Source organism: Vulpes lagopus, chromosome 8 (genome assembly GCF_018345385.1).
Source record: "Vulpes lagopus strain Blue_001 chromosome 8, ASM1834538v1, whole genome shotgun sequence".
NCBI classification, from domain to species: Eukaryota; Metazoa; Chordata; class Mammalia; order Carnivora; family Canidae; genus Vulpes; species Vulpes lagopus.
The window spans coordinates 33,326,619-33,339,413 of NC_054831.1; the positions used below are offsets into that span (position 1 = coordinate 33,326,619).

A 12,795-nucleotide genomic window follows, 5' to 3' on the forward strand; every position below is an offset into this window, starting at 1 on the left:
ACTGACTCACCAGCACCCCCTCTAAGGCATCTGTGTTCAATCTGGAAATCCCTGGAGAGAAAAGTTTCCTTATCTGTGGGTGTGAAGCTGTGGGTGCTTATCTAGTCACCAGGGTCTGAAGGACTCAGGTAATGAATGAGTCCTTTGAGGCAATCTTTGTCTGAGAGCTGCAGCTGATTCCCTCAATCCTCTCTATCAAGGCTGAACTTTTCCAGAGGACATTTTCTGTGTCCTAAAGCAGCCACATCCTCTCCAAGCTAAGGACTGGGTGGGCTTCTAAGCTCAGCTTCTCATTTAATGTGAGGATGTAAGAGTCCATGTTGAACTCCCCAGCAACTCCACCTGCACAACCAGCAGCCTGCCCACCAAAAGTCACCCAATCAACTCATCATGCCACATGAGGGATGACCACGTGGAGGCCCAGACTGAGCAGAAACCCATAATGTATAGGAAGGCTTAAGCAATGGGGCTAATCTTTATTGAGGTGAGCACATTCATGTTAGCTGTTCACAATGATCGCAAATTGTCTAGTTTTAAAAAACTTCCTACTTCCATACAGCTCTGTATATAGAAAGTGATAAAAATATATTGTACAATGAACAATTTCCACCTTAAAAGTATCATGATAGTCCATAAATTTGTCAATAGACAATGCAAAATACTATTTACAACAAGATAGATTCTTTGTAAGTTCAAAATTTAGATACAGCATAACTCTAAAACTAACATCATATGTTTTCCCAGGTAAGAAAGACCAGTCATTATAAAAATACTTTATATAAATTCAAAGTCAGAACTAAAACATTCAGTCCTCTAAAAATATTTTTTTCTAGTCAAGTATCAATTTCTAGATAAATGTTCTTTATCAAAACAATTACACACTTAAATTTTCAGGAAATACCTAGTATGTCAGACAGTCCACTTAAACATGTTAAAGCACAGTTCTAATCCTGTCTTAGTTTTCAGAGATGGACCACATTTATTTGATTATGTTTCATATCAATGGAACAATTATCCTACAAAAAGTTAAGTATCTATGTATTATGAAAGTATTTATAAAGATGAAGTCTTCAGCCTTGAGACGGGACTTTCAGGTGGGACCTGCCTTCAGGAGAAGGCGCCACTTTTGTTATGAAGCAGCTACATAGTGCTTTGAAATGTTTAACTTGGAAAGCCTGTGATGGCATTTTGACCACTGTCTGAAATCAGCTCATTCATTTCATTTTGCTTACTCTCTTTTAGGGCATGATTGGGGTGATTTCTTTGTGTATGTGTTCTTTTTGATCTCCTAAAACATACTTTCAGCAGCAGGTAACACAATTCCGCCACATTAAGCAGCATGCAAATCACAGATGCAGAAATCATAAAAATGGTAAACACGGTTTTCTCAGTAGGTCTAGAGATAAAACAGTCTACAAGGTTGGGGCAAGGGTCAATCCCACATTTCAACACCCAGGGCAGGTGGTACCCATTGTAAAGGAAGTAAAACACATACATAAAGGATGCTTCAAAGATGATTCGGAAAAAGATGCTGCTGGTGTACGTCCACCACAGGGACCCCTCTATCCGAACCTTCTGCTTTTTAATGTCTTCTAAGTCTTTGAATTCATTTCTTTTCTCTCCTCGCCTAAATTTGCGGGCAGTCTCATGTCTGTAGTAGGCAACATGCATCGCGACCAGCAGGGCTGGGGTGGAGACAAAGATGAGTTGCAGAGCCCACAGCCGGATGTGAGACACAGGGAAAAAGTGGTCATAGCACACATTTTTGCATCCTGGTTGCAGAGTGTTACAGACAAAATCTTCCTGTTCATCGCCCCAGACTTCTTGAGCAGCCACTACAAGGATCATGACACGAAAAATGAAGATGACGGTGATCCATACCTTCCCGATGCTGGTGGAGTGTTTGTTCACACCCCCGATGAAAGTGTGTAGAGTACCCCAGTCCATTGTGTTGGCTTATTCCTAAACAGACAAAAAATAGCAAAGGTTAACCAATGGAAAGTTCCTTTGATTTTATAAAATAGTATAGTTATATTATAGACTCAAGCAAATTTCTCTTAAAGTATGCTGCAAAGGGTGCCTGGGTAGCTCAGTCGGTTTAGCATCTGCTTTTAACTCAGGTTGTAATCTCAGGGTTCTGGGATGGAGCCCCAAGTTGGGCTCTTTGCTCAGCAGTGAGTCTGCTTCTCTCTCCCTCTGCCCCTATCCCCCCTCCCCTTTGTGCCCTCTCTCTCAAGTAAATAAAATCTTTTAAAAAAACAAATATGGTGTGATCTCTTATAACTTCAACCTCCTAGGTGGCTAGTAGGTTTTCTGGTAGGGAAGGCCCACTCTAAAAACATTCTAACATATTTGAACCAGAAATAACTGTTGCGGGGTGGGGGTGGGGGGTTCAGAGCATCCTGATTCAACTGAATTCAGGTTATATGTTAGGTTGCTGCTTGACATTAATCCAGGAAGTCAGATAAACAAGTAACATTTCCCAATTTTCTTTTAAGCACCATGCGTCTAAGTACTGCATCAGTTTCATTTTGCCCAAGAGATCACAGAAGTCCCACAATAGGTCTTATTCATTCAATGGCTTATCGAAGACAAAAAAAAAAAAAAATGACTGGAATGACATAATGTGGTGTAACTAGCGGACTAGAAAGGGGTAAGAGACCCCAACACTTGCTAGTTTACCCAATATATTTATGTTTTCTAGTTGGAATAACATCATTTGCTGAAATCATGTGCTCTTAAGGAGGCATAATGTCACACGCTACAGAAAGGCTCCCTTCTGAATGAGAATCACAAGCTTTTACAAAAAGCGCTCTGTGGCTCTCCACGGTAACCAGGGCCACTGCTAGCTTTCCCTCCCTAGTCCTGCACCCCAAGAGCCATGGATGAAGGAACCAGCAGTGCAGAGCCTCTCCCTACTAATGCACTGATTTAACATCCTGAGAGAAAACATTCTTGACTCCCACAGGAACTTTTGCTACAATTCGAACAGATGCCTTCTTACCCTACATTGCCATAGAAGACTAGAGAATTAATCAGCATTTGGATAAAAAGAACGAAAAGAAAGAAGAAAGAAAGAAAGAAAGAAAGAAAGAAAGAAAGAAAGAAAGAAAGAAAGAAAGAAAGAAAAAGAAAGAAAGAAAGAAAGAAAAGAAAGAAGAAAGAAAGAAAGAAAGAAAGAAAGAAAGAAAGAAAAGAAAGAAAGAAAGAAAGAAAGAAAGAAAGAAAGAAAGAAAGAACAGAACTCTGAGAATCTTTTGAAAGTGAAGACCTTCTCTTCAGAAAAACAGGCTCACACAATTGTCAAACCTTTTAGGGGATGAGGGAGCCACCAAAGTCCTTTCATCAGTCCGTCTTAGGGAGACTTTCTTGTATTTGACTGCATACCGGGGGCAGGCTTCTCCTCAGGCTGACCCTCGACTTCCCCAGGCCCCATGTCCTGCCCACTGCTCTGCATCACACATGTTGCTCTTCGAAGCAACTGGGTAAATGAAGGCAGGCTCAGTTCCTTCAGGAATGCTCAGCACTGAGTCTCTGGATGAGGTGCTAATGTGTACCCCAGAAGCAAGATCCTTTGTTGACACTAATAAAGTAAGCCAGTCCTGTATTATGAAAGGTAGACTTCCACTTTAGTTCGCTTTCTGAGAAATTCATTTTTGCCCTTTGGTTTTTGAGACATCACCTTTTTCTCAGAAAGACATATAGGCCTAAGGAAACAATGCCATCATCCACATTACATGTGTGTGTGGATTCCTTTTCTGTCTGAACTGGGCAGTGGAAGTAGGGGGCACATGCTATTGAGGGTGAGGGAAGGGCAAGCAGAGGCCTAGCTAGAAATTTCAACATCATGAGTTTCTCCCCCGCCTTCTCTTACCAAAGCATATAGAGGCCAATTATAGGAAAACCCCTCCTTGCCACCACATTGCCAAGCCAAGTAAATAACAATCACCAAGACTCCCATAAGCATTTATTGCCTACTGTATGCAGATGTTAACTATTTCATCTTTGCATCCCAAGGCACAGTCCAGTTCCCAGCACTGAGCAGGTTCTGAACAGAGCTGCAGAGCAGATGGGGGATGCAGGGTGGGGGTTGCAGCAAGAGGCACAGGGGAGAGCTTCCAGAGATGCATTCCCATCCTATGAATTTGAAGGTGTTAGATTGCAACTATGCAAGGAGGAAGCACATAACATCTTAACAAGAAAAAAATGGGGAGGACACAATGTGGCTGCACTTCTGCAACTGTACTTGCACTTGATTAACGGAGTCACCAGAAGACAGGATAATTAGTGATCATGGATTTCACAGATGCTTATTATTTCCTTGAATAATCCCTAAGAAGGAGTCAAAAAACAGCACTTAACAAACTAGCACCCTCAGACTCTTCAGGGCTCCCAGACCCTGCAGGCCAACATCAAAGCAAAGGAGGTGGAGCTGGGAATAAGGAACTGGAGAAATAGTTTTGAAAGATTTAGTGCATATACCAGCCTATTCCTACTTCACTGGCTAGAAAGAACTAAAGGACTTTGAAATGTTTATAGATCTTAAAAGTTGTTCAAATGCCATGGAGCATGAAACGTTTTAACACAGAATATGACAAGAACATTTGAATTCTTAAATCCAAACTAAAATTGAGCCGAAAGCTTACATTGTGGCAGAAATGGGAAAATGCTAATTATGATTTTAATTTAGCCTAGGCTTTAGGGAAGCATATTAATTTTTTTCAATGAAAATGAAAAGACAAAAAAAAAAAAAAGAAAAGAAAAGAAAAGAAAAGAAAAAGAAAATGAAAAGACAGGTAGAATTCCATAGCTAAAGACTTGAAAAGGGGGTTGGGGCGGAAACAAGAACTCCCAAGTGTGTCATACAGTTCTGAGGCCATCAGCTAAGGGATGGAGAAACTTCCAGGAGCACTGAGGAGCTCAGATTTTCAAGCAACAAGAAAAGGGAAGACAACCCTGGTCGCCACACACAAGAGAAGGGGCCCAAGCTTGCAGCAACGATGTCAAAAGATTTAATCACTATTTAAGCCAAAAGATAAAATAGAATAAAAAATGTGAAAAAGAAAGAAAAGTAAGATATTTGAGCCAAAAGAAAAGAACGGGGTGGGCACGATGCTTCTTGTGCTCTAGCACAAGGCATAATTTTAACTGATAACAGAGAAAAGGCAGAGACTCTTTCCCTACTTTATCAAAGAGAAATTCTTTAAAAAATTATTTCTAAAAGCATGGTACAAGAGAGGTGTGGAGCCAGTGTCTACCTTCTGAGAAAGAGATTTTAAAAGTCTACAGTAAGTGTATCTTTGATTTTAAAAACTCATCTTGGGGAGTGCCTGGGTGTCACTGTTGGTTAAGTCAGAGGCTCAGGTTTTATCTCAGGGTGATGAGATTGAGCTCAGCGCTTAGCTCAGAGTCTGCTCGTATTTCTCTCACCTCTTCCTCTGCTCCTGCCACTCTCTTTCTCTAAAATATATAAATAAATCTTTAAAAAAACCTCACCTTGGATAATGTGAATTATACAATAATTTTTAGTCTATAACGAAAGTCATTACAATAAATTTTCTTAATTGCTGCTGCTCTATCCTGGAAGCATTTCAGGAGGTAGGAACACATACATCTTAATGGTTAAACATATTTTACACAGCTATTCACCTAGGGGGAAAATCCTATTTGTTGATAAAGATGTTCTCCCGGTAAACATTCCCCATTGCAATTTGGTTTAAGTGTCCAATCAGCAAGTTTTTGACTTATCAAAAAGAAGTTCACATTTTCTTAAACCCTCCAAAGTGCAGAGGATTTAAACTCCTCCACAGGTAAGAAGGCTGTTTTTCTCTGAGTTCTTTATCAACAGCCCTACTGAACAATGGCACACCTGTGGCCACCCATTACCTGCCTGTATAGCAAGCAAACCGAACAAGGTGAAAAAGGATAACTCAATCTGAATGAATTCAGAGAGGCCGAAGCCATGGGAGAGGTCAGGAGGGCAGAATTTCCCCACAAGAACATAGTCCTAGCTTTCTAGAAGGAGGATCCTTGACATCTGTGCCTTAGGGATTTTTCCTTCTTAAAAAAACAGGGACAATTATGATGCTAGTGGTTTTATTTCTTTTGACTTCTCTGGGTGCCCAAATGATACATTCTGAAGTTCTATCAAAGTAGCAAAGCTGAACAGAAAATAATCTATTTTTACAATACTTTTGACTTCCATTAAAAATCAGCAATTTCCCCCCATGCTTTAAAAGGGAGAAAAAGAGATGCCTAGGTCACTAAGAAAAATGAGTGATTAAACCCAAATACAAGTGTGTCCAGCCTACTGGTCACTCAAGACAATGAGGCTAAAGACAAACCAGCTGATCTGCAGTATTAAAGGCCCCATTACATATCACCGTAGAAATGACAAGAAGCCCTGTTCTGCACACTCTCCATCATTCCCTTGACAGAACTGCGCTGCAGGGAAGTCACTCAGTGAATGTGACCCCATGTTTCCTCCAGTGAGAGCTGCTCTTTTGATTCTTTTGTCTAGTCCACATCCTGAAGAAGGCATGGGTCCCGTGTATCATCGTCCATGTGCTAAGAGCAGAAGGACAACTTGCCTCACAACTACTGGGAGTCAGTCAGGGAAAGGGACTGCCCCAAGCTTTCTGACCCTTCGCTGCAGTCACCTGCCCCCAGGACGCTCTTCCCCCTTGAGGGGCCCAGAAGAGGAAAGAGCTGACAGAGGGTAGAAGATTCAACAAGCTGGAAAGGAGGATATTTGGCTCCACTTGTTCTTCCTGACCTTGAAGTAGGTTGAAGCCATTTGTGGCTCTGGGGGAAGAGACTGCCCACTGGCCCAACCCTTTCCAGCCTCTCCCTATAAAAACATAACTCCTGGGGTAGCGTTCCATCAATATTTTGGGTATAGAAGATTTGAAGGCTGAATTCTCTGAAAATTCCTTTCCAAAACAACTGCATCCATTGGAACTCTTTGCAGTTAGTATTAGTAAGCAAAATACCTCCTTTCTCTCAGGCTTCAAGCTGGCTGCAGCCAATGGGAAGAGCTTTTTCAATAAAAAGTAAAATATTAACTGTTTCTTTGCAAACAGAGAAGTTAACTGGTGCCCCTCTGGCTCTCTTTTAGGGAAAGAATACATTTGCCTAGCTTCTGTAGTCTTGTCTCCATACAAGAATGTGATTATACTTTGGGGCACCTGGGTGGCTCAGTGGGTTAAGCCTTCAACTCAATTTTGGCTCAGGTCATGATCTCAGGATCATGATCTCAGAGTCCTGAGATGGAGCCCTACCTCCAGCTCCTGCATCTGGCTCTGTGCTACTGAGTGTGGATCCTGCTTAAGATTCTCTCTCTCCTTCTCCCTCTGTCCCTCACCTGCTTGTGCTCTCTCTTTCTCTCAAAAAAAAAAAAAAAGTGTGGTTACACTTCAAGTTACAAAGGTAAACTGTCTTTAGTTTCGTGATACAATTAATGATGGTGAATAACTCCATGTTGCATTCCTGATACTAAAGCTCCAGTCAGGAATACTTAGCTCTAAGAATAAGTAAACCATTGATCTTATTTCTGATGATACACACAGCATTATGAAGATAGAGTGTCCTTCCTTTGTACAATTCAAATAATTTAAGTAACAAAATTTCTTGATTGTTTTAAAACTTAAGAATTTAATCATAACCAGTTTACTTAATAATGCCATTTTAGTTTCACTGATGACAGAACCAAAACTAAAGCTTTAAAATTATAGTGTTACCCCTTGGTAGACACCAAGAGGTGGAAAATGTCTTTCTAGGAAGTTCTATTGCCCTTTGGATGACTCTTCCAAAGTTATTCATTGAATATTTGATATACTTGAGAACAAAACACATTCTTCATGATTTCCACATTAGCTCTGACTAGTTGAGGAGTTTTATATTGATAAAAAAACAATGTCAAAGCAAAATAAGCACATTTGGGCCTTCCTTCCAAGGACTCACAGCTTATTGGCCTGGAGAAGAATTAGGCAGCGTTCCCTCCTCAAGGGCTTCAGGCTTTCTTCTACACCATTTGAGTGCCTAGAAGCCAATGTAGCATAGTAATGACATGAATATAATTCTTTGTGCAATTTTAGTTCAGTGAGGATGTCACCTGTTGAGAGAAAAATAATAGATGTGACCATATTTCTTAAACTATGCCCTACGTGTCTATTGTGTGACCTTTGTGGGTAGTTTTTCTTTATTTCCAGAACTATTAGGAGGTAAGTCTAGAAACTGCCAGCTTCCTGATGCTTCATACTTTGAATATTAATAAAATAAAAATAAAATCTTAAGTGTAGATTCTTTGCTTTATCAAAATAATAATAACAATATTACCCAACCTCAAACCCCAAGTTCATTCCTTGAGCAATTAAGAAAAAAAGTAAGGAAGTTTGAGAAACTGGATATGCTCCTCTTTCCCCTAAATCAGCAGTCTAAAAAAAAAACAAAAAACAAACAAACAAACAAAAAAAACTCAAACTCTTTATTCAAGAAGAATCTATGTCTGTTGTCTCTATAAAGCTCAGGTCATCCAAGGGACAACCTTATCTCTGATTTTTAAATTTAATGACTCAAAATTTCATCAATCGTCCTTTCAGAGTAACAGCTAGTGATAAAATGGATTTAGGATTTACTTACTTCTTCAAAATTAACTCAATAAAAATGAAAGAACTTTTTCTACGTCTGGAGTCTAAACATAAACATGGATAATTCATAGAGTTACATGTATTTCTTAATCCATTTAAGAAGTCAAAGAGTTAAAACATTTTCCATTAAGCGGTCTCTGTCAAAGCAAACTTTCGTCCTTTCCAAATATTTCAGTCTAACTTGAGTTGAGTGACCATGAAAATAAAAAAGGAAAAGGTGCTCAGTGGAACCCAGTTCCATTCTCACGGTTCAAGCAAGTAAAACAGAAATCTTAATAAATCATAATGCAGCCATTGGACAGATTACATCCTCATGGCCAAGAAGCTTGTGTTGAAAATTATTTTCCCACAATTTTATTCTATTTAAGATTTTAACTAATGTCTATAAACCATTCATAGCTCCTAGAATATTCAGGTTGAATCGAAGATGCATGGTCAGGGTTTGTAAGTAGAAATTTTCCTTTCACCCTTACTGAACTGTTTGTTTAGTCAGACCTGCAGTTCTATTCTTTCTTAAAGCTACTGTAATTCAGAAGATAAAACGTCAGAAAAGGAAAATAAAGTCACTGTTACCTGCACCAGGATTGGTTTTAAAATAAAACCCAAGTGAAGCAGCGGGTCTGACTAGTGTCTTCCCAGTCTGGGTCACTGATGGGAAGGTGCTGGGGAACCCTGCTCCCCGCCCCCTCACCCCAGGCTACAGGGTGTTGATGTTCTCTCTTCATAACTTCCTTCTCCCCTCCTTGGCAGGGCTCAAACAACACCCCCAAAGACTTTGCCTGATCCAAACAACAGACAAAGCTCTCCACAGGAGCAGTTTTGAGCAGGATCCTGCAATTCTAAGGAAACTGCATTGGGGCAGGACATTCTCTTCTGGAACGCTGGTTATATTCTACTAGAACTGGGGCAAGAAAATACTTCTATGGCATAAAGTCTACTGAAGGGAAAGGACAACAATGATTTGGCACTCCACTGACAGCAGGATTCCACCAAGGGGACACTGCGGTCCCCACAGGGGTACACTCCAGGCGCGCAGAGCTGCATTCAGGCCACACTCACCTCAGGTTCAGTCCTGCGCTCCAGAAAGGGAGGCCAACCCAGTCAGAACCCTCGAAGCCAGGTAACACCTGGGACTGCTCTCTGTCACTAGACAGGAAGTACCTTCTGGTGCCTCCACCTCTTAACTGAGATGTGTCACCAATGACACTTAATTACTATTGTCCAGTAATAGTCCAGTAATTGTATTATTGTCATTTGCGTTTCCCAAGTTCCCATGTTGGGCATCCATCATGCAGCCAGACGGGTCAGTTCTACCTGTGACTCGTCCCCTCGCCCGGTGGAACCGGCTTTCCTTTACCAAATCCAGGCCGGACTTGCAGTGTTCCATAAAAGCAAAGAAAATCCCAAACGCAGCAAAGCAAGTGGGAGAAAGGGGCACAGGTCCACACCCTCGCTCACACACACCATGCGGTATATTTATAAAAACCTGTTGTGCAGGTCGAAGGGGGACCATCTAGGGCAAAAGTCCAACCCGTCGGTCCTCGTTCCTCCGGCTGCGCAGAGGGCGCCAGGCAGCGCGGGGCCGAGCGCGGCGGGGCCTCGGCGGGCGCGGGAGGGCGCGGGAGGATGCGGATCCGCCGCAGATAAGGTTGCCCCAGGCAACCCCGCAGCGCGGCCACCCGGCCTCCCGCCGCCCCGCCACCCGAGGGCGACTGCGCCCCGCGGCCACCGGGCCCACCTGTGAGCGGTGGCCAACGAGGGCGAGGGGGCGAGAGAGGCGGCGGGCTGCGGACCTCGCCGCTCGGGTTCCCGGAGGCAGCGGCCCGCGGTCAGGGGCCCGTGCCTGGCGCGCGCTTACCTGCTCCGCGGGGCGGCGGCGGGGTCCCGGGGTCCCGGGGGCGCGGAGCTCTCCGCGCAGGGCGGCGCCCTCGGCTGCAGCCGGGCAGCAGGTGGGCCTGGGCGCCCCGGCTTTCGGGCCGGTGTCAGGAGTGTGCGGTCGGTGCTCTGGCTCGGCTTCGGGTGCCGGCCTGGCTCCCACCTGCAGCGCCTTTTAACCGCGCCCCACCCCGCCTCTGCCCTGACGCTTCCCGGCGACTGCGAGAGGCGAGAGCGCGGAGTTCCGACGCGCGCCCGCCCCGGGGCGCGGGGTGCAGGACTGGCCCTCCCTCGGGGGCGCGGAGAGAGAGGGCTGGACACGGGGAGCTGGGGGTGCAGGACTGGCCCTCCCTCGGGGGCGCGGAGAGAGAGGGCTGGACACGGGGAGCTGGGGGTGCAGGACTGGCCCTCCCTCGGGGGCGCGGAGAGAGAGGGCTGGACACGGGGAGCTGGGGGTGCAGGACTGGCCCTCCCTCGGGGGCGCGGAGAGAGAGGGCTGGACACGGGGAGCTGGGGGTGCAGGACTGGCCCTCCCTCGGGGGCGCGGAGAGAGAGGGCTGGACACGGGGATCTGGGGGTGCAGGACTGGCCCTCCCTCGGGGGCGCGGAGAGAGAGGGCTGGACACGGGGAACTGGGGGTGCAGGACTGGCCCTCCCTCGGGGGCGCGGAGAGAGAGGGCTGGACACGGGGAGCTGGGGGTGCAGGACTGGCCCTCCCTCGGGGGCGCGGAGAGAGAGGGCTGGACACGGGGAGCTGGGGGTGCAGGACTGGCCCTCCCTCCGGGGTGCCGGGAGCTGGCCCCACCTGGTCCTGAAAGGATGGGGCGGCCCGCTTCTCCTGGCCGCTCCGAGGGTTCGCTGGCAGAGCCCACGCTCCAGGTGGGAGGCCGCTCGACTGAGAACCGGGGTCTCCTGGGCAGGTGCCTTAGGGAAAGTGACCGAGCGAGTGGGTCCGCAGCCATTAGAGAAGTTTCCCAAGGAGGTGGACTCGTTGGAAACAGTGTTAGAGGCAGGTTGTGTTTTGGCCAGGACGCATCCTCTTTTTTTTTTTTTTTTTCCTGGACACTGTCTCCTAGCCCTCTGGGTACCCGTGCACCGCCTTCTGCTAGAGAAGCCTGGAGGCACAGTGACTGTTGTTTTCTATTAATTAGTGACCATTAATGACCATAATGACGAGGTTATTTTTATTAGTTACCTCCATCCTTTGACACCTCCTCCACAGGAAGCAGAGTGAGGCTTCGTTGGCTAGCCTGGCGCAGCACATAAGGACCCCACGGGCGCCCTCCTTTCACAGATAGGGCTTCAATCGCCTAGGGTAGGCGCAGGGGCTGGGGCAGGGGCTGGTGGGGTAGAAATATTGGGAACTGTTTAGGGACCCGGCTGCACAGGTTCAAACCTGTTCTACATCAGACAAGAGGTGTATGACTTGCTTATTTCACAAAATTGGTTGGTGATTAAATGTCCCCACCTAAACCATACATACACTAGTCGTTGGGTCATATTCTCTCATACAACAGAGTTAGTGGTGGTTCTTAAAGTGTCTCTTTAAGGTCTTGAAAAATGAGCCATGACTATAAAGATCTACCTCCCAAAATACTTTGAGGAGAACAAGATTCTCAGAGAATTGCCCTGCCTCAAATAACTATAAAAACACTTTGAGGGGCCCTGGAATGGCCTTTAATGTAAGGTTGGAGATATGCAAAAACCTGTTTTAGGCTTTTTCATTAGACATACTTGCTGTCTTCATGTAGCCTGTCCCTTGAATGTTCCATCAGCTTAAGGTCTGGCTGGTCCTCTCCTGCCCTCTTTCCTGGTCTCTCCATCATTCCCCTCAAACAAATGTACCTGTGTTTGCATAGTAACATAATTCAATTATAATAGCAGACTGTAAACCTCTTTGGGAATTATAAACAGGTTAAGCCTTTTTGCATTCCCACCAACAACACTAGGTAAAGTACTTTGCACATAGTAGATGCTGCTCCATGAGTATTTGCATATTGCTTGGCAAAACCCAAGCAACATAGCAGATAATCCTGGAAATGGCTTTTGTTCCTAGAGCATGACTGTCCACATTCCCACTCCTTATAGCTGCTTCCACGCAGCACTGTGTTTGGGCATTTATATTCTGGACCAATGGAAGTTGTACCAGGACTCTCCCAGAAAAGAACTTTTGAACTAAAGTAGTCACAGAGAATGTGTTAGTTACCTTTGCTCAGGTGTCCATTTCAACACTGTGCAGAAGTATCTCTGTTCCTGTTCAGATGATCTATGG

The 12,795-nt window shown here is 44.8% G+C and overlaps 1 protein-coding gene across 4 annotated transcripts; it reads right to left on the reverse strand.

Moving 5' to 3' along the window:
• Window positions 1-461: 461 nt before the first annotated feature.
• GJB6 (gap junction protein beta 6) lies at window positions 462-11,165 on the reverse strand. Of its 4 annotated transcripts, none has more exons than XM_041765184.1 (3): window positions 10,507-11,165; window positions 7,963-8,113; window positions 462-1,962 (listed from the first exon to the last, which is right to left on the reverse strand). In XM_041765184.1, the coding sequence occupies exon 3, from the start codon at window positions 1,945-1,947 to the stop codon at window positions 1,162-1,164; it is 786 nt and encodes a 261-aa protein (XP_041621118.1). In that variant the 5' UTR covers window positions 1,948-1,962; window positions 7,963-8,113; window positions 10,507-11,165; the 3' UTR covers window positions 462-1,161. The 4 variants fall into 4 exon arrangements, with proteins under 4 accessions (XP_041621118.1, XP_041621119.1, XP_041621117.1 ...); XM_041765185.1 differs by lacking the exon at window positions 10,507-11,165 and adding an exon at window positions 9,708-9,768; XM_041765183.1 differs by lacking the exon at window positions 10,507-11,165 and adding an exon at window positions 9,222-9,297.
• Window positions 11,166-12,795: the final 1,630 nt, after the last annotated feature.